The sequence below is a fragment of the Lissotriton helveticus genome, chromosome 9 (genome assembly GCF_964261635.1).
Source record: "Lissotriton helveticus chromosome 9, aLisHel1.1, whole genome shotgun sequence".
NCBI classification, from domain to species: Eukaryota; Metazoa; Chordata; class Amphibia; order Caudata; family Salamandridae; genus Lissotriton; species Lissotriton helveticus.
Window position 1 is genome coordinate 915,284,435 of NC_136070.1, and position 22,908 is coordinate 915,307,342.

Genomic DNA, 22,908 nt, shown 5'->3' on the forward strand with positions numbered 1-22,908 from the left:
GAGTGGACCACCTGCTCAAGTTGTAATTCAACAAGAAGAAGAAGAAGAGGAACAGGAGGACGAGCACGAAGAGAGGCAGTTTTTGCCTGAGCAGCCCAAGACGTCTCACCGGAAAGAAAACTTCATTTGGCAATTTTTTAAAATTCCCAAAGGTCAGAAAAAAGTAAATGCAAGATACGTTACTTGCCTTATATGTCAAGATAGACTGTCCAGAGGGACCGACAAAAAATACAGTTTCGGAAACTACACAATGCATCGCCATATGACTAGGTGGCATCCTAACAACTACAGTGCTGCACAGTTTCGGAACGACCTAGATAATCTCCCTATTATGGCCAGAAGATCTGTTGTACCGGAAGTAACGGGACCAGAGGGCAGGGAGATGGTGCCAAATATACAAATGAGATTTGGTGAAGTAAAACACACCTGCGTATTTTGCGATGGATTCATTTCCTACGGAGAAAGAAGCATCACTCTGATCAACAGAGCTATTGACTATCATATGCAAGTTTGTCCGAAACGCCCAAAATAATAAATACTTCTTTTTTTTGTTTTGTTGCTCCTGTTGAGCCCTTTACAATGAATCGTTTTCATTGCCCCCTCCAAGAAAAACCCAAAAAAATATAAAACTGTTCAGAAAAATAAAAAAAAAAGTTCTTTTCAGAACTACCTCCCCGTTATTAAAAATTTGGTACAATATTTGGAACTGTGCCAACCTCTATTTCTCTTAGTTCGCTTCCTAGTTCGCTCGCTGGTACGCGAACTGGAAGCGAACCAAAAACAGTAAGTATAAGGGAAGGAAACACACACTTATGTTAAAAGAAAGACAGCTATAGGGGAGTAAACTAGAGATACTATTACCCATAATCCACTACTGATGATGTCACATATTACATCATTCATGACATGCTCAGTGACATCATCAGCAGAGGATTGCGGGTTTTTTGGCAACATGCCTTATCCACGGTTTAATAACGCTGCCTTTTGCTTTATATAAGTTTTCAAATTGTATGAAATATATACCAATAGGTCTTTATGAACCTTTAGGTAGTGCTTTTGTTCATGAGGTCTGGTCGCTTCCATACACATACAGATGTTTCAAAGATGATCAAGAAGTTTATCTGAATGGAGAGGAATGCACTGAGACGCCAGATCATTCACTAATGTGTAGGCACATACAGTTACACGATTCATGCAACAAACACCGACCAAATATGGCTTGCGTGTTGCAAGGCACGCCAGTTCCTGCTATCATCCCCACGTTCAAGTTGTTGGAAAATGGTAGTTATTTGATGCTCAATAATGAAGATTGTTCTGAGTTAATTAAAAGTATTCCTTTTATCGTAACAGTAAGTGAACGGGTTATTTGCTGCAGAAATGTTCTATTTCCTCCCACACATGAACATAGGGAGTTTTCAATCTGGCCACAAATACCAACCTTGGGACACGTTTCAACGGCATGACAAGAATAAGAGCTCTTTTGTCTCAGAGAGAGGTGGCCTTGAGTTCGGCCCGTGAAACTTTCGTACTTCACATAGCGAACACCCGTACACAGGTTTGCCTTTCAATTTCAGCAACATGTTTCCGACTATCTTTAACGCATCCTCCACAAAATCCCTGGCACACTTTTTTAAAGTTGTTACCAGTGGTCTCGTGACTTCATTTGAGAAAATCTTTGGAGTCATCCCTGCTCCCTTTCATTCCATTTTCTCCACTCTGGTTCGTGGATTGCATTTTTACTTGCATTACCAGCGGACGCTCTTGTGCTTTTTTACATTTTTAAATATGGATGTCCCTCCTATGCAACCTCCGACCCTGCAGCTGCTGACACTGTTCCGCAATCGCATGCTAGAATATTATGGCACAATGCCGTTGGCGATATTAAGCACGGCATATGGATTATCTTTTCGGTTCTCCTACTTCACCTGTGTCCAGCCTGTATTTCACTGCCTGACCTGTGATTTCGATTGGGCCATTGATTTGTGTCTCTGCGGACCGGTTTCTCCTGACGTCGACTTTAATCAGCTGATGACTCCTATCATTACTCACGAGTTGATTTGTCCTGGCGAAAGGATTATGGCTGTGGCATTGATGCATGGACTACTTGGTCCCTGGAATTTACTGGCGGCAGCACAGTCTTTCTTGGAACACAGCTTTCTTGAAAACCCACCGAGCTGTCCTCTGATGGTGATAGAGGATCCGGTGCTGGGAGAGCACGTATGTTCTTTTCCGCTTTTAAATTGGATGGCTGAACTGTTTTCGGATGAAGACGGTGACTTCCTGTTGGAGGCTGTTGCAGCTTATTTTGCATACACAGTTATGTCATAGACCTTTTTCATGTTTCATATGCTGAGTACTAGAATTTCATTGACAATTCATTGACTTAATTGTCAAGTTTTTATTATTTACCTTGCCTATTGGCTTAAGACTCGATAAAGTACTTGGCTGTTTTATTTTTCTTTAGCATTGAATTTTCCTAGTTTTTAATGCTTTACCTTGCGGACCGTCCACATATAAACTTGCAATCTGCTCTCATGAGATGGCACTTCTATTATCTTATTCAGTTCGTTTCCGGATCATGAGGAGGTGTCATCTAGGTCCTGGATATCTTTACACCGTGTTAAGTTAGCATGGGCTCATTACCGGTTTAAACGCCATTTTTCCTTTTTTGCAACTTCTGCACACGACATTTAGTTGTTGCTTTAGCTTTCCACCTAGTAGTTCATCGTGGTTTACATGAGAATAATATGTTATTGGTCTACTATCTGCTTTACTTGTTAAACTATATCTGTACAGCGAGTGCTAAAGTTTCAAGAACAACACGATACAGAATTGTTATGAGGTCTGATCTCCACGACTTCATACTCATAACATAAGTGCAACTTCTGCCAATTCTGGGCATGAGGCGGGTTTTATATTGCTTTGCCGAACACACATACACAACAGTTGATGCGGTTCACATGAAGAGAGAGCTGGTGTATGCTGATGTGATTCCTTCAAATCTAAGACACTAAAGTATGGGCACGCCCTAAACCAACACAAAGAGACCTTCTTAGCAAATAATATAATATGTGTATTAGGGAGGGTGAGATATAAGCAGCCGCGGGCCGTGGAGGGAGTTACGGTGAGGCAGGGAGGCGGGGAGGGGGAGAAGCAGGGTGGAGCCCTCTCTACCTTGCCCCTCCCCCTCCCCGCCTCCCTGCCCCACCGTAACTCCCTCCACGGCCCGCGGCTGCTTATAAGTGTTGCTAACTCTTATTCATTTACAGCATGTTAACATACTGTCACCATTCGCTTTTTATGTACTAGTAACTATGCTGGTAATTTTGCTACTGATAATATGTGTACTTGTATTCTCCACCCTGCTTCTCCCCCTCCCCGCCTCCCTGCCTCACCGTAACTCCCTCCACGGCCCGCGGCTGCTTATAAGTGTTGCTAACTCTTATTCATTTACAGCATGTTAACATACTATCACCATTCACTTTTTATGTACTAGTAACTATGCTGGTAATTTTGCTACTGATAATATGTGTACTTTTATTATCTAAGGTACTACGCCTGAGAAGACGGCATTAGTAAATAAACATTTCAAATACACATGTGTTCTTCTTAACTCCATGTTCTGGTTTCTAAGAAATATATAACGACCGACTGTTCATGAGTTCCACGTATCCTGAGGTACTATAAGTTCATATTCTGGATTGTCTAAACATTGAGAGTTTGTTATATCCAATGTGACACTGTACCTAGCTTGCTAAATAGTTTTTGATTACTAACGTGAGTTTTGGGACACCCTAATTCGCCGAGGTTCCAATCCTCTGTCCACAGTTCTGTGTGAGAACAGAAACCCTGCGACAGGGGCACCCCCGACCCTTGCTGGACCTTCATCACACTTGCGATACAACTCCAGCAATGCGCCACCTTTACGGCACAGATACATCACGCATCTGTGCTGTTTTTGCCCCGTGATGCGCCGCATTGTAAATGCAGCACACCATAGGTGACGGAACAGCGGCACAGAATGACTAACACATCCCTGGTGATGCGCCAGTCATCATAAATCTATCCCTATGCTTCTTATCTTGTTAGAGATGAACCGCCATATGTATCATCAAAGTTATTTGCATTTCCTAAATAGCGAACTTTAAGGAATAAATAGCGATTCTTTACCATTCCTAGTTTGCGATGAGCTATTTGCTAATTAGCCGAATGTAGCCCAATGAAGCCCAATGTAGCCCAATGTAGCCCAAAGATGGCCGCCAGACACACAAAAAAACAAATGTAGCCCAAATATCAGCCAGATGTAGCCCAACTATAGCCCAGTGACAGAATGACCAATCAGCTTCGCAAACCTCCGTTACGCGAAGCGGAGCGCTGTTACAGATATATATCTTTTTTTGAACGTTAATTTCTCAAAATCCACTGGAGCACATATATTGAGACCTAGCAAAGGCACATCGGGCTACCAGTCCCTAATATTTTGCCAAGTTTCGTGCAAATCCATTCAGCCGTTCAATTATTATTTTTATTATTTTTTTTTGCCCCGCGGGGCCCTTTTAAAACCTCCACATCAAACCTAGGGGGTCAGCGAGGATCTACTATGCCCCCTTATAGTTATTTCCCCCTTTGTTTTGACCTCCTCTTGTCTCTCGATCCTACCGAGAGACAAGATGGCGGCCGCTACGGACTGTTTGGAATGTTGACAGACGCCGGAGAACCAATCAGCTTCGCTTCACAAAGCTCCGTTGCGCGAAAAGTCCGCGAACCAGAGCGCTAACCGGTCCGCTGTTACAGATATATATCTTTTTTAAAACGTTAATTTCTCAAAATCCACTGGAGCACATATATTGAGACCTACAAAAGGCACATCGGGCTACCAGTCCCTACAATTTTGCCAAGTTTCGTGCAAATCCATTCAGCCGTTCGGGCTAAAAGTGAGGCCAACCGCCCTATGGAAAACTCAATGTTAAAAACACGTTTTGGGACCCCCCTTTTTTCTCGGCCCCCACTGGACGAACCCCCCCCAAATTTTCAAGGGCTGCTCAGAAACAAAATGTGCCATTTTCCTGAAAATTTCAGCCAATTCCGTCCACAAACGCCAAAGTTATTAGACATAGAATTTTCAAAAAACCCATAGAGAAAAAATCCTAACTATATATACCTACTGGCGACCGCCAGTAGGTAATATATATATATATATATATATATATAGACACAACAATCCAGCTTCCTCAGACAACAAATCCAACGAAGAAGGCACGGACGCAGGAGTGTAGGATTAAGGCTTCTTTTTAAGCGATCAGGTCACCCTCAACCCAGGATCACGAGAGACGCGTTTCGACTCCGCAGGAGTCTTTGTCAATCTAAAAAGCGCCATTACAACATAACTATATATAGTTCTTTCCACATTGGGTTGAAATAGACATGAAAGAAATACTTACAAGCACTTTACAACACTAAATACCCTATGCAGTATGTACAAATATATATACTTTTCCCCCTATGTTAGTAGTACTGGAGTGAGAATAATAAATCAAATATATTCAGTGTTCGCAATGTTTGTGTGCAGGAGTTAGAGAGAGTAAATGTTACCCTCCACTCCAAATAAATGCGCTTTCCTCTAGTGTAGGATTGGAAATTTGCCCTAGTCCCTCCCCCAAGCCCCCGTATGTAAACACTTTCCCCAATGTGTGTAGTTAGAACAGTAAATCTAACTACTAAATATGTGATCTTTCTCCAATGTTATACATCTGAAGCTAGAATAATGCACTTGACCTCCCAAATATATACACTTTTGCCAATGTCATTAGGACGGGATTAGAATAAATATGACGCTGCTGGTCTGGTTCACAAGACACTAGACCTGGCAGCATGGTGAAGGCTATCTCATGTGAGGACTGATTTGGATGCAGTTAGTCCCTGCCTATATTAGTAGGTATAGGCTAAAATCAAGCATTCATATGTGGCCCAGCGTAATTAGCAATTCAGGTATTTCAGCCATCACTTTTTGTGCTATCTAACTATATCAACTACTTCATCAAAAACCACAGAGTAGAAGAAATATGATTAAGTGTCTCGGATCTGTGTTTTCAACTTGTTTAAACCTTCTCACAAACAAGCCATGGAAGCCCAGAAACAAATGACTTGTTAAGTCCAATTTTGACGACCTAGGACTCACATCTAGGACAGAAGACATCCACTGCATTTTGGCCATTGTATTTGACAATTACTGCTAGAGGGTCAAATGTTGTTGTATGGAAAACCTCTAGTAAGAAAAGGTCTATTTTACCTGGAGCCATCTAAATCCTTGCACTCTGCACTGCTGTTCTGCACTGCGTCTCTGGGAAAGGGTTGGAATACAGACCATTCCTGACTTTTCCCCCTGCGCTGGCGCACAATGGGCCACCTAGTGCCAATGTAGGCACTTTTGCACCATGATTGAAGGTTGCCTGCATTGCATGGAGGATTGTTTTTGTGCTGGAAGGGACACCTTCCTCTACAAAAATAATCCTGAGAGGTATTTTCCTCTTTCTATGTGTGCTGAAGAATGCAGCACAAATAAAAAAAAGGAAGTAACAAGGGGAAATAAATATATTTCTCCTCTGTACACCTCTAGTGGGGAGGCGTATCTTTTGGCACATTCCCAGGTTTACAAGTTCTTATAAATCAGGGAATGCATCAAAAACCATGAGAGTTGTGTGCCACGCCTATGGAAAGCATACCAGGGTAGAGTAGCGAAACACAGCGATGTGCACTGTGTCACATTACTCTAGATTTTTAGAGCCACGCAAAGGTTTCCGTGGATTCAGAAATCTGATTTAAGGTTTGCTTCATTCTTGCACCACCTTGCGTGGTGCAAGAGCGACGCAAACCGTGTCATAAATATGTCCCTAAAAGCACAGTTATATTTGCATTGATCTGCTGTATGGGGTACTGAATTATCAAGCCACAGGCGGACATAAAATAGTAAATACACACTCAGTTACGGTCAATGACCGGTCCTCGTGTATAATGGGTAAGTCATGTTGTGTGCATAAGTGTGTGTGTCTTTACCTATGTCTGACTAGTATCCGATATGGGTGTGCATGACTGTAATAAAATGAATGTTTTTGTAAGTCTGCTTACGTTTATACATATATTTATATCTTTTTCATAATGTGTTTGTGGTTTATTGTGGCTTAGGTGCAGGCATGTATGCTGTGCCAAAATATACTAAGTTTTTAACCCTTTCTCCCCACCTCAGGATGGCTCCGGAAGTAGCTGCTGTGGAGATGAAGGGAGGGTACAATGAACTGTGCGACATTTGGTCAGTTGGAATCACAGCCATAGAACTGGCAGAACTGCAGCCACCATTGTTTGACCTGCACCCTCTCAGGTAGTTTCTTGTGTGCCTCTTCTTCTGCCTGGGTGTCCTTCCATCGTCATTGTTCTCTCTGTCTTTGGCGGTCCAACCCGTGACATAAGGGGTTTAGGTAAATTGACATTCAATAGATATAGTAGAACACTTGGGGTTTTTTCATGCAAAATTATGGTTAGGAATATATACTTTAGGCATACCCAGCCATATCAGAAGCTTTTAGAGGTAAAAAAAAAGTGTGAGGCACTTTTTGGGTTCCCATCGAAGTTTCATCCCATGATTAAGAAAACAAGTACACTGGGAAAATTGAAAACACTAGAACACTTGCATGTGTTCATATAAAATGGTTACAAACCATTAACATTGTAGGCATATTCAGTGTATAATGGGCCATGGGCTAAAAAAATTTTAAGGTACTTTTTGCTTTCCCATCTAAGCTGCAGATTGTAATTAAGAAAACAAATATGCTGGGAGAATTGAAAAAGACAGTATTTGGTGCCACTTAGTGGTGATCTGCATTGCCTGCCTCATAAAGGAAAAAGTTAGCCCTATTTTGTTAATTATTATGTACATTTATGTTTAACAGAAATGCAGCGACCCCAAAAATTGCGGGCCAGGGGCAAAGAGCCATTTTTCCCCTCCCCATGTGGCGAACCTGGGCACATTTGTTTTCGTTTACCTCCTACACTGGTGTTCAACTCTGTGTCCACATATGGATGCTTGTCTATGTTCTTAGAGCCTATCTATTCCCCCTAGGTTTTATGTAGTTAGTGTGTTCATGCACTCCTCTCTGAGTTACTATGTATGTTAGAATTAAGGGAAGGGAGTAAGTATGCACCAAATGGCAAACACACAAAACATATATGATGCCTGCGTAATACCTCGAGGCAAGATTTATCAAGGGTTTGTGTTGCAAAGGCAACGCAAGCCCTTAAACGAGATTTATTATGTCACAGAGAGACACTTGGATTGACTCTGCGTGGCTAGGCAAATTTGGAGTAACACAAGCCAGTGCAATTTGCTGCTTTGCGTTACTCAGCCCTGAACAGGCGTTCCAAGGGTGGAGCATGGCCCGGAGCGTTGGTCTTCCTACACATCCACCCTTGGATTTTGGCGCATTCCCAGAATTACTACCTGTAGTTAACCGAGGAGTGCGTCAAACAGGTGCCCCATTCCACCGGAGGTGCAACCCTTTTTTCCTCTTTCTACATATGTGGCATTCTGTAGCACATATAGAAAGAGGAAAAAGCCTCAGAGGATTGTTTTTGTGTAGGAAGGTGTTCCTCCCTGCACAAAAACAATTCTGGCTGTAATGTAGGCACCCTTTTACCATGGTGCAAAGGGGTCCTGCATTGCCGCTTGGCAGCCACAAGTGCACTAGCACAGAGGGCGAGCAGGAATGCGCAATATCTTATTAGGTACAGCGCATTCCTGCCCTCTCCATTTGATACAGTACACCAAGTTGTCATGCTGTATTGCATAGTACCAAATATTAGGAAATGTGACCCTTGATATCATCACACCACCTGTGAATAGATGTTTCTTCCTCTAACCACCTTCCTTTGTTCAAATATCCTGTTCAATGAGAGAGCTTGAGAAAGCCCCTGGAGTCTCTCATTTGGGAGGACCCAGGCGTTGGTTCCTATATGGGGAGTGAGACAGCAAGTTTACCACCCACCCCTCCCCATAATTTAGCAGTTCACTGGAAAAATAAACAGACGATGGACAAACATATGGCCTCCTCTGTGGATACAAAACTATTCTAAAATCATGTTGTTGTCAATTTGAGGTTGGGTTGCAGTGAAGGTTGTTCTGTTGAGGTTCTGTAGTATTGGTATTATCACAGTGTAATTATGAATGCAGAATGTAGAATTAGATTGGTTGGTATGTTCTTGGGATATATGTAGGTCTATAGAATGTTGAGCTCAAGAAGATACTGTGCCTTACTTATGCTTACCATGTGGTACGAGGTTGTTCAACAAGGAAGAAGTTGCATAGCTTACCTGTGTCCCTGATTACTAAAGAAATTGGTGATGAGCTGAGCAACCACCTGAAACAATGAATTTGTACTTGGTGTAATTTTGGGATGATCCTGATGTGTTGCTGTTGGGATTGTCTTGTGCGCTTTTTTCAGCAACTCGCAAAAGCCCTTATCACCCTAGATAGCTTTCATTCCGGTAAGGCTGTTTTTTGAAGATAATTCTGGTTTGGGCTGTCTTGGCAGTTGCAGCAGTGGGGGATTGGGGATCGCGTGACAGAGTCCATTTTGCTGCATGGGGAGAAACACGCCTATTTTGATTCTGGGAGGCAGTATCTGCCTTGATCAGAATTGGTGGAACTGCTGTGGCTGTAATCGGGAGTATTTGGGCTCAATTGGAGCAAAAAGTGAAGCGGGCTCAGTCAAAAGTTGGTGCCTCCTCGTGCTGTGCCTCACTCTTCGTTACCAGCATGTGAGGGTGTGCTCACGCATTGTAACGTGCCTTCAGCTCCCTGTGTCTCCCTGACAATGACAATGTTTTACGTGTCACTCTGCTTCCATTCCTGGATGTCACAGCACGGCAACCAGAGGCGCACCTCACATGGCGGATCACGGTGATTCGCACACCAGCTAACCGCATTTGGCATCACCAGGAAAATTTATACAGCCAATCGTGGTAATCAGCACACAATTTCACTCATTAACTATTTGTGCCACCTATATTTCACAGTCTGCGGATCACTGTGATCCACACACCATTTAACTCATTATTATGGCATTTTATCAGCAACTACTGTTTATTCCATCTATAATTCACAGTATCTGGATCACGGTGATCTGCACTCAATTTAAACTAATTAAATATCGTGGCACATCTGCAGCTACTTCAAACGTGGCACAGGGGAACATTCTGTGTAAACAAGCAAGTGCTATGTTGAAATCATAAAGATTGTTTGAATTTGGCCGAAACTACTTTTTTTTGGTTGTAATGCGATACATTGATAATTGAAATATAGTGACAGCATGTCTACAACTGAAGCTCCCCCAGTTGCAAGTTCAGCTTTGCAATTAAGTTCTCCCAAGGAATTTCTAGCATCTCCTGGTGAGTCTGCCATACAATGGAATGAGTGGAAAGAGTACTTCCTTTAACTACATAGGCAATTTATAAGACTGCAGTGGAACTTTTTTGCCGGAGAGGAAAAAATAATTTTAATGTACTGTCTGGGTCCTAAAGGTTTGACAACATATAACAAACTATAAAATTGAGAAGGTAGCTCTGGGGATTTGGATGCGTTTAACTTGGAGCTGTTATACTTAGATGAGCATTCTTCCCCCACAGTTTGTGTAACTGTAATGAGGCATGATCTTTTCCAGAGGAAATAAGAAAAGCATGAATCTATTGAGGATTATTTACCCTCTTTAAAAATGACTTGCAATTACGTGTAGGTTTGGGAACCTGTATGATGAGTTAGTGAGGGATCAAATCGTCGTGAACGCAAAAAACAAATCCATTCAGGATAGGCTGTGGGTTGAAGGGGAGTCTAGCCCTAAGGAGATCATGGCAATTGTGAAAAGACAGAACTATCTGAAAGATGTGCAAAGGTTACCCTAGTGCAAGATAAAAAAGAAGTGGGTGACACAGTAAATAAAATCTCGGATGGAAGAAATTAATACCCATGAAATCCAGTGCAACACAACTCGAAGAAGGACAAGGACAAATGGAAAAACAATTGTTCTGCTCTTACAATGAACATTAGTAATGCATGCCATGGTTGTGGTTCCAGTGCACATTCTGCTAGATTGGATAAGGGTCCAGCGAAATCAGCCAAATATATGGAGTGTGGTTTAGTGCAGCATTTTGCAAGAGTGTGCAAGCGTAAATAGAAAAATAAATATAATAGTAAAGTAGCATGTTTGAAGGAGAGTGATCAGGAAGAGGGACATCTGTTGAGAATGCGAATGGTGCTAATTCCAAGTTGGATTACAAAAGGAAGGTAGTTCTGATAATTTCAGGTGATTGGGTTAACAAACCCCTTTGTTGGGTCTCGTTGGTGGTGTATCGCTAGAAGTGACTGCTGATTATGGATCAACTTACACAATTATTGTAGAGAGTGTTTGGCAGAAACATTTTATTGCAGTAATTGGAGACCATTTGAAACAGCCAGATGTTAATTCTGAAAGCTATGCAGGGGTGAAAATTGATAAGGTTTGCCTAAGGCAGTTGGTGCTCAGAATCAAAAATAGACATGTTCTGTGCAAATTGTACAACTCTATCCATGTTGGGATGGGAAGATAAAAAAAAACTTCATATAATTTTTGATCCAAACAGTTATGAACAAGTGCTATTGGCTTGTGAGGGAGAAGACACAAGAAAGTGTTTTTTGGAAGAATTCCCATCAGTGTTTATTGGGAAAATTGGTAAATTGAGGGGTTTTGCTAATCAAATCTGCTAAAGCACGATGCTATCAAAAAATTCATAAGGCACACAATATTATATGTGTTGTCAAGGTAGGGGGGAAATTGGAATTGGATAAATTAATAGAAGCCTGTAATACTGAGCCAGTGGAGGCGAATAAATAAATTTCTTTATTGGTAGTAGCCAGACAAGTAGGTTGATTTAAGGGGGCTTAATAGCAACATGATTATGGACCAATTTCCTTTGTCACAGATTGATGAAATGTTGTTGCTAACCAAAGATGCTAAATCGTTCTCAACATTTGATGTTTCCATCACAGATCACTAGGTAATCTTGGACCTCGGAACTAAACACCTTACTGTGTTTTGCATGCTGTTTGGCTACTACCAATTTCAACACAATTTTGTTTGGCCTTGCAGCAGTTTCCAAAGGCTCTGGATGCAATTGTTCAGAAGATAACATTTTTCCAGGATGATGTTTTGATCATGGAAAAAAACAGGTAGTGCCATGATGAAATCCTGAGAAAGGCGTTGAACATCCTCAGAAAAAAAGGATTAACTGATGAAATGAGCAAGTGCAAATTTGCACAGAGGAAAGGCACGTATCTTGGGCATGAAATTAGTGACAAAGGAATCAGACCAAAGGAGAAACTGGTGGAAACCATCAATACGGGGCCGTCACCTAAAAACAAGGAAAAGCTTTGCTCGTTTGTAGGCTTGCCGGAGTTTTATTCTAAGTTTGTTGCGTTTTCTGAGACGATGCATGAGATTCACGCTTTGTTAAAGAACAAAAGCAGATTTGAGTGGTCAGTTCAATGTTAAAAAATCCTTCCTAAACATTAAGATCCTTATTTATGAAGGGCTTACGCTGCTGATGCGTCCCTTTTTTGTGACACAGCGGTGGCTTAATCAATGCGTCACATTGCACCCTATTTACAAAGTGATGCAGCTAGGCAGATGCGTCACTTTGTAAAGCCCTAAGCTACATTATACCTGCGTCAGGTATAATGTATGCAGTGTGGATGTTCCCCCGTAAAAAAGGCTCGTAGAAGTGGCACAGTGAAATCTTTGAGATTTCACTGTGCCACTTCTACAACTTCAAAACAGGCGTAAGAACTAACGCAGGTCCTTTCACATGGGACTCGCAGATGTGAAATGACACATTGCTGGAGTTGCATCTGTTTTCTGACACAAACTTTTGTCACCTCGGATGTTAGTAGGAAAGGTTTGAGGAGTGTGCTTACCCAGAAAAGCAATCATGGTGGTGAAGTTGTTATAGCTTTTGCATCTCAATCCCTATCACCCAGAGACGAGAAGTAATAGAAAGAGAAACTTTAGCATTGTATGGGTGCTGGAGCATTATCGCAAATTCTTGTGGGGAAGGAAATTTATTGTAAATTCAGATTATGATCTTTTGATAAAACTGTTAACTACTGAAGGATTATACAGAGTTTCAATAAGGATTGCAAGATTATCTATGTGCCTAAAGGATTTTTTGTATGAGGTTTAGTATGTGCCTAGAAAAAAAATAGAACAGCAAATTTCTTGAGTAAGTTGTTGCCGCCTCTCGGGGAGGTGGATGATAGTCCTTGGTATGCTGTGTGTGTTGCAGGAATCTTTATAAACAATGAAGCCAAAAGTATGCAAAAGGAGGAGTAGATGAAGGCGTATGATGAGGACGATATTTGAAAATTGTTGAATAAAAAATTGTGAATCTTGTGGAGACTGTGCAAAGGCAGAGCTTATTGGTGAGATGAAGGCGTATTGGGAAGTAAGAGATGAGTTGGGAGTGGAAGACATGTTTGTGGTGCAAAGTGATAATGTAAAACCTCCATGTAAAATTAGAAGCAAAATTGTGTCACTTAAGGGGCCAATTAAGATTGCGGATTTCGCGCATCCACCGGGCCGGCGGAAGCCACCGCTGGCCCGGAGGATGCGGGAAATCCGCCGCGGAGGCTGGAAAGACCCACCGCCAAATTAGGATGGCTGGTGGTTCTTGCAATCTGTCCTCCGCTTTTCTGCCGCGGTCGCCTTCCGACCGCGGCGGAAAAGCATTAACATGGCTGGCGGTGTCTATCAGACACCGCCAGCCATATTAGGATGTAGTAGAAAGTATGCTTTTCCACTGCGGCTTTTCCGCAGTGGAAAAGCATACGGACCTTCACTTCGGGGGCCGGTTGCGGGCCCCCTGGGTGAAGGTGGGTGGGGGATGCACATGGGGGTACCTATGGTACCCCCCTGCATTTGCGTGAAAAAAGCAGCAGGCACCGCGCGGTGCCTGCTTTGTGCACACAAATGCTGTGCATGCATTTTTAACATTGCGGCGGACACCGCAATGTTGAATATAGAGGCTGTGACCGCCACCCTGGCGGTCACATCCTAATCTGCACGGAGGGACCACCGCTGCCCCTGCGGACGGTCTCTCCTACTCTATGGTGGCGGACGGACTCAGGTCCATCCGCCATCATAATCGGCCCCTAAGTCATGAGAAGCATGCAGGCATAACACATGCCAAAAGGAATATTAAAGCACTATATTGGCGGCCTAAACTAGATGCTGAAACTGAGAGATTTGTGAGATTGTGCATGGCGTAGGAGAGATCTGACAAATCCAAGAAAAGGCTCAATCCCTCTTTAAAGTCTCTAAGATGTCCTAATCTGCCATGGGAAGATGTTGCACTGGGCATCATAGGACCTGTTATGTGGAATGAGGGTTTGTATAAATATATTTTTGTGTTGATGTTATGTTTTCTAAATGTCTTGAATTAGATGTTGAAAAGTGGACACCAGGACTGTAATTAAGTTTTCGGAGGCTATATTTTTGAGAGAGGGTTTTACGACATCCTTGCTCACAGACAATAGAGTTCAGTTCAAGTCTGAGGAAATGAAAAATGTCCTGGAATTTGCTGGTATTACCCAGAAATTTGCAGCTGTCTTTCATCCATGGGGTAATAGGGTTGTGGAGAGTGAATAGAGGTATTAAGGGTATATTGCAGCAAGTTAGTCAGGGAAAGAAAGATTGGCAAATTGAGTTAAGGAAGATGATATGGGCATATATGCTGACTGTCCATGATAATGTAGGAGAAAGTCAGTTTGGAGTAATGAGAGGTCATGGACCAGATTCCAAGAAAATCCAAGAAAAATCCTGTTTGGATGAAAAGGGTGAAGAAAGTAACATGGGATGCAGAATAATTAAAACGGTGTATTTTAGTGGCCCAGGTGAATAATCAGGTATATATCAATACCAAGCAGGTGTACATAATGTGGAATTTGTAACTGGTCATTGGGTGAAGTCTGCTAAGAAAGTTGCTAAGGGGTAAAGCAAATTCGGCAGTTCCAAGCAAATTGTGAAGGAGATGAAACAATACTGTAGAATTGGATGATGGCAGTATCTGTCATATGAGTCACTTAGCAATGGCCATGTGCAATGAAAATGGTATGGAAAAGGTGATCACAGTGGAAGGTTGTGGAGTGACAAATATTGGTGGATAAATCTTAATTAAGAGATTGCAAATGAAGATGTTGCATATCAAGATAAGCAAGAAGAGAGGGACAGTCTTGTGAGAGGAAAGAAGGGTTAGAGTGAGCCGCAAAATGAGTTGAGTAGTCCTGAAAATGATACTGTGAGCGATGACAATCAGAGTGGTCATATAGAGGATATGAGGACAAGTAAATTTCGTAGAAATATTTTAAAAAACTAGAATTTCAGAGGATTATGTTTGTGGCATATAGTATAGCATTTTATCCTTAATGTTTAGGGCACTTTTATTATAGGGCATGTATCTATGTATTGCATATTGTTGTAATTTTTCCCTTGCTATTGTTTTATAATGGACTGTAGTTGTAGTTATTAAAGGGAACGAATGGGTAGTATTGGTATTATCATAGTGGAATTATGAATGCAGAATTTTGAATTAGAATAGTTGCTATGTTCTAGGTATTATTATAGGTGTATAGAATGTTGTGGTCAGATGATGCTATGCCTTACTTATGCTTGTATCGGTTCACCGTGCTGTACAAGGTTGTTCAAATAAAAAGAATTTACACAGCTTATCTGTGTCCTGTAGCAGGGATCCTGTTCTCCTACAGAACTGTGCATAGAGACTTGGAACCTCAGTAAGTTAGGGTGTGCCAAAACTCACCTTAGTACCCAAAATCCCCTTACCTGACTAGCTGCAGTGTCTCATTGGTCATTACAAACTCCCAATACTTAGACAAACCAGAACATGGACTTAGATTACCTCAGGTAACGTGGAACACATAAACACTCTTTCGTTATACAATCATTTCAATTCAAAATAGGGAGTAAATGAGGACGCAAGCATATTTGAAATGTTTATTTACTAATGCAGGGTTCTCAAAAGCAGTATCTTAGATAATACCAGCAAACATATTATAAGAAGCAAAGTAATCAGCATAGTTACAAGTCCATAGAATGCGAAAGGTGACAACATGCTAAAATGCTGAAATGAATCGGGTTTAACAACATCTAATTCTCACCCTCCCTAATTAGCATATTATATTATATCTAAGAAGGTCTCATTGGGTTTTAGCAGGGCGGCCCCATACCTCAAGATCCTAGTGGTAAGGGATCACATCATCTTCCACCAGCTCTCTGCATGCGAAGCACCATCAAGTGTGTGTGGGTGCGCTACGTGAAGCAATATATAAAACGTGCCTAAAGCCAGAATTTGCCTGCCGCTGCATGTATGTTATGTCTAGGAAGGTGCATAGATCAGACCTCACAACAACCACTGTGTCGAGTTATCCTTGAAGGCTTCAGCACTCACTGTACAGACACAGTTCACCAAGCAAAGCTGATATCAGAGCAATAACATATTATTCTCATGTGACTCGAAGCTAAAACAACAGTTTATGTGTCGTGTGCAAAAGCAGCAGAAAGGAAAAATGGCGTTTAAACTTCTAATAAGCTCATGCTAACTTAATACAGCATATAGGCAAAGCATATCTATATGACAGTCCCTGATTACTATAGGGCCCTTAACTCTCTAGTGATACCCAGAGGTAGCGGTCTCTGCTAGCATGCATCTAGCCTGGTAAACTCCTTATTATTCCTCAGTATTAATAATATAGTTTGGTATAGTGATATTGTACAAAGTATATATCACATATGTGCAGGATGTTTATGATTGGTCAATGATATCATTTGTCAATTTTATGCAGCATTATTTGTCATGTTCAGGTAAACTTTGGCAACAGTTTCATGATGCTTCTCATGTTCACATTTTGTAACAGACTAGGCCACTACATAATCGAAGGATAGTCTTGTATTCATCTGCATGACGTTATGCTCATTTGCACAAACTATTCCTTTGAGACCTGTGTTTGACTTTTTTATTGTTCCTTTTTTCTGAGTATGCCTTTTTATTTGCAGACAGACCTGTGCCCCTTTGCTCGTCTTTGCAACCAGTTTGTCACTGCTGCATACTTCTATGTGTATGTGCCTCTGCCTGTCTGCACTTTCATGCTGACACTGGCCTGTTTCTCTTTGCTACCATCTAGTGCATCCATATGTTCCCCATTTCTATGCCTATCTGTAAATTTATGCCACGCTGTCTGATTCTTGGCATAGAGCACTATACACCTCTTTCTGATTGCACTCATTTTATCCCAGTAAATCTGACCTGACACAGTTATCAACAATACAGTTGGGCTTCAGGGTTATTTGGGATTACAAACTATGGGGCACATTTACTATTAATTCACGCAACATGGCACAGCAGGGGAACTTGCTGCATTGTGTTGCATGAAAGGGAGAGAGCAAAAATGCCCCTATATACAAAGATATAGAGCAATATTGCTCTCACCTTGCACTGGTGCACACTTTACTGCCTAGCACCAATATACGCACCCTTGCATCATGCTGCAAGGGGCCCGCTTTGCAGGCAGGATTGTTTTTTTGTAGAAAAGGATACTATCATAGAGGCATATTTTTCTCTTTCTATGAGTGCTGCACAATGCAGCACACATGAAAAGAAGTACTAACAAGGAGAAATGAGTAATTACTGGAGGAATCGGTAATATAGTACCCCAGTCTACTGGTAATTTCTCATTCTCCTGAGAGTTTCACAAAGGGAATTCTGCTATCACATTATTTTTGGCCTTATTCATTAATGCTAATAATAGATCTAGGAAATCAAATATGTTGTGATGCAGAATCGTTGCTTCACTCCCAATTCTAATAGAGTTCTCAGTCATTTTGGGTGTCTTGGCTACCTCGGAGGGCCGTAGACACAGAAGGCTCAGCTTCTATGGTAAGTGGGCAGATTTACTTACATTTCACACAGGACAGCAAGGAAAGTTGCCTGCTGCCCTGCGTTTTACTCCCACCAGCGCCTGGCAGGGTGGGTACCGCCTAACACTACCTCTGTACACTGCGTGTCTTTATGCTGAAATACCATCCAGGGTCATTAGGGAGTTATACAAGGTCATCCATCATGACCATAACTTAACCATAACCAAAACATAACTTAACTTAACTTTGCATTTGGCAAGGGGAGATCTTTTTTTGTGCTCTTGGAGAAACCTTGTCAGGTATTACTTATTAGACCAGATGTTAAGTGGTCACAGATAGAGAGAGCTCTACTGCTGTGCCTCATCCCTGTCAAATAGCCATCTTCTCAAGTTCTTTCACAACCTAATAAATTGTTATGTACTACAAATAAGTACTTTGAACCTAATTTTAATACTTATGGGTTACATTGGTTCTGGGACTTTAGAGTTCATCTTCATTGCTGCTTTGGTGGAATCTATATAGCTTCTGTCAGGGGGAAAGGACATATGAGTATGTGTCTGCATCAAACAATTGCCATGCTCCTACTGTAAGGGTTGTATGAGAGAGTGACAAGACTGGGTGATTAATATGTAAAATACTGAAAGAGACGAAAACATGATATAAATAAAAACTGCATGCTTTGTTTAATCTCTCCTCTCCCTTCTCCAGGGTACTTTTCCTGATGTCCAAGAGTGGCTACCAACCTCCGAAGCTGAAAGATAAATCTAAGTGGTGAGTCAGATGTGTCATGGGCCATGGGACAGAGAGGAGATTTCTGCTAAAGAGACAAATGTATGTTAATGTTAATGTAATAAGGAACTTATAAAGCGCACGTACGCCAAGAGGTTTCATGGCGCTACTCTGTAACTGGTCAAAACCAAGGAGCAAGTATTAGTCATGTACTTGCTCAAATAACCATGTCTTGAGCAACTTTCTGAATCTCAATAGTTCCGTACAAGACCGGATCTCCAGAAGGAACAAGTTCCACAGTTGTGGAGCCAAGTATGCAAATCGGCAACCTCCTTGCCGTTTCCGTTTAAATTCAGGAACAGTTAATAACTGGAGATGTTTTGAACGGAGGTTATGGGAAGGGGTATACTTGGATAGCAAGTTATTGATGAATTTGGGGCTCTGACTATGTAGTGATTTAAAGACTAGGCAGCCTGTCTTAAAGGCAGTCCGTTGAAGAAGCGGGAGACAGTGTAATCCTTTTAAAAGTGGTCTAGCAGATTGCCACCTAGGTTGCTGGTGGATCAATCTTGCTGCCTGGTTCTGCACCATCTGGAGCCGTTTGGTCAAGAAAAGTGGCATCCCCAGGTAGATTGAGTTAGCGTAGTCCAAATGTGATAGTACCATGGCTATCACCACCTGTATCAGAGCTGCATGAGTGAGCAGATAGCTGATCTTTCGAATCTTTTGGAATTGAAAGAAGCAAGTTGATACTACTGCGCCTACCTGAGATTTCAGCGATAAGTCGTTATCTATAATCACTCCAAGACTTTTTACAGAAGTGGAGGGCTTAGGAGGAGAGCCGAGTTCCGCTGGCCAATAATGAGGGCCCCAGAAGATCTGGCTTCCCCCTGTTAACAGCAACTCAGCCTTACCTGGGTTAAGATTCAGGTGATTATGATCCATCCAATTGCGGATGTAGAGCATAGTTTCCTGAAAATTGATAACTGAGTTATGGGTGTTATCAATGGTGAATGTGAGCTGAAAGTCATAGGCATAGTTCAATGCAGTCATATTCCTATCTTTCAGGGACTGAATCAGAAGGAGGAGGTACAAATTAAACAGATGGTGGGATAATGAGGAGCCCTGCGGGACCCCACCTGTTGTAGATAGCTTGGGTGCTGTGAAGTTGGCCAAACGTACTGCTTGTGTACGGCCCTCTAGGAAGGATTCAATCCAATTGAAGGCTGGTGCCCGGATACCAGCCTTTCTAACACAGTTCTTCAGTATCCAGTGGTCCACCATATCAAACGCGTCAGATAGATCCAGGAGCACCAAAGGCTGTGGGATACCTAAGTCTGCTTTACCGCGCAGATCATCCAGAACTGCCAGTATCACTGACTCCGTGGAGTGGGCGGGCGGAATTCTGCCTGATGAGGGTCTAAGTAGCCAGATTGTTCCTCAAAGTTAGACAAGCATTTGGCCACATGGGCTTCCAAGATTTTGGCTAAATAGGGAAGCAGGGATATAGGGCGGTAATTTGAGGAGTTTAGTGGGTCCACTCCAGGTTTGTTTAAAAGAGAGACCACAATGGCATCTTTAAATTCTTTTGGGAAGCTGCCCTGTGACAGCGACTCACTCAGGAGGGACACACCAGGCTGTGGCAAAGCCGAAAAGATTTATTTTAGAATGGGCGGTGGACAACAGTCCAGAGGGAAACCAGATTTTACTTTGGACAATAAGTCCAGAAAAGCCTGAGTGCTAATAGCTGGAAAGTGTTTAAGTGATAGGACATTTGTAGGTGTGACAGGGAATGACTTATTGGGATTAGAGCGTGGAATGCTGGCTTTGATCGTGGAAATGTTCTCCAAAAAAAAGTTATTCAAATTGTCACAAAGATTCTGAGTGGGGGTAGGTTTAGGTAAAACTCTGTCGGCATTGAATAACTCGTTCACAATTGAGAAAATGTCCTTCGATTTATGTGGGAATTTAGTATTCTGGTGGAGAAATGAGAAGCTTTTGCTGCAGTAATAGCTTTTTTATAATCTTTCTGCGCCTCTGAGTAGAGGAGCTTGTCTTCAGGAGTGTAATTCAATCTCCACCGCCTTTCTTTTTGGCGTAGTGCTAACTTCTGTTCTCTTAGGTCAACAGAGAACCATCTGTGCGTCAGAGCGATGGTCTTGTCTAAGTTTTTTGGACGGGGCATGCGACTCACTGGTTGTTAGGAGCCATGCTGAGATATTTGCTTCATGGAAATCGACGTCCGGATTAAAAATTGGGGTTGACCTGGCTAATGTGTACATAAATTCCTGTTTATTGAGGGTGCCCCAATTCCTAATCATGCCCACCTCAGCCAAGGGAGTCTTATTACTAATAGGTACTGTTACTGAGAATTTTATAAGATGGGGGTCAGACCATAGACATGGCAGAATCGTAGGAACAGACCATAATATGGTGACATTCATCTTCCTTCTCTGAGTGACATTGGAGATACTATTGAAGTCAGTTTCAGTGCCTACTAAGGCAAATAAACACCTTCCAAATCAAGCTGTGTCTAATCCCATTTTCCTGTAATACCATGGTTCATTTGATGCTTTCTTTTCTTCTCTGCTTTTGAACCTGTCCATCGTTTTACGTAGCTTCCAACAGTAAGGAGTTCAGTGAGCCTTAGCTCCCCAGCTTGGGGCCTGATTCTGATGCGGGTTGGAAAGCTTCTCGACCGAATCGGTTTGGAAATGGTTTCCGACCCTCTCAGATTGGGAGAGTCCGACCGACGGAGTACGATGCATCCGGATGCTTCCAGATACTATTTGATTGGACTCCCATTGACTTCAATGGGAGCATATGTTCCTAATCGCATCATAATTGGGCCCCGGGTCGGGAAGGCAGGTTGCCGATCCAATTTGGAAGGAGGAAATGCCATTAAGAGGCCTTCCTAACAGCATCAGAATCAGGCCCTAGGTGGGAATGCTTTCCTAACCGCATCAGAATCAGGCCCTTGGTAGGAAGACAAATGCATGAAAACGAGTAATCACAGATCCTAAAGTGTATGCACATTTTATGAAGGAGGCCAGTTACAGATATGTTGTGGCTCTGGAAACATACATCCTAAAATAGTACACAGTTTTTAATTTGGAAAATGCAGGGGCACTGCCAAATGCCAATTTCCTGATTTCCAAGGCGGCATAGTCTTAATTCTATTTTATGCCTTTTTCTTTCACCACACTGTTCTTCCAGTATCTTCACATCATGCTTTTGGATTCTTTTGCATTCTGGCTTTCTCCCTCTGTCACTGTTTTCTCTACCTTTGTATCCATTTTTTTTACCTTTTCGGTCTGTCTCTCGTGTGCTCTAGGTCAAAGTGTGATAGAAAAAAGGCCAGTCTCTAAAAAAAGTATTGCTTTTGCCGGCTCAAATTAAGCCATGCTAGGATTCCTGGATCCATTTGGCTGAAAACCTGCACAGTGAATTATACACATGTCCATGCAACAAAAGACTGCTCCATATTGCAGGCTGGTGGTAAATACTGTGGGATCTATTACAATGGCGGGCGGACTTTGTCCGCCTGCCATTGCATTAGGAAATGGGACTGCCCGCTATGTGTGCGGCGGTCTAGCATATACAATTAGGATGCGCCCGCCACACTGGCAGGCACATCCCGCATTTATTTACATTGCTGTCAGCAGCACCCGCCGCAATGCAAAAAAGGCTTTTGTGCATTTGCAGGCACAACGTGGCAGGCACCGCGCGGTGACTGCCACGTTGTGCATGCAAATGCAAGAGGGTACCATAGGTACCCCCCATGTGCACCCCTATCCTCTCAACATCCTGGGGGCCTGCAACGGGCCCCCAACTGCGCACACCGCATGCCTTTCCGTGGCAGCAACCCCGCAACGGAAAGGCTGCTTCCCGCATGCAGAGTAATATGGATGGCGGTGTGTTGCAAACACCGCCACCATATTCAACACATTCAAGTCAACTGGGTGGAAAAGCGGCGGACGGTCTTCCCATCCGCCGCGGTACCCCCCGCCATCATAATATGGCGGGAAGAAATGGGAAGCGGGCGGGAGATAATGCTGGGCGGATCGCCATCGCCATGCGGGCAGTGGCGATCTGCCCAACATTATAATAGACCCACTTGTGTCCACTAAACAAGTAGGGCATATAGGTGTGTGCCCTCAACTGTTGGTCCTGT

The 22,908-nt window shown here is 42.5% G+C and overlaps 1 protein-coding gene across 1 annotated transcript in view; it reads left to right on the plus strand.

The window, feature by feature from the left end:
* Window positions 1-22,908, plus strand: part of LOC144783054 (mitogen-activated protein kinase kinase kinase kinase 5-like) — an 834,532-nt gene that overhangs the window by 438,725 nt on the left and 372,899 nt on the right. The window contains exons 9-10 of the mRNA XM_078662226.1: window positions 7,244-7,375; window positions 18,714-18,776. Of these exons, the coding sequence (XP_078518352.1) occupies window positions 7,244-7,375; window positions 18,714-18,776 (195 nt within the window). The remainder of the gene's footprint in view (window positions 1-7,243; window positions 7,376-18,713; window positions 18,777-22,908) is intronic.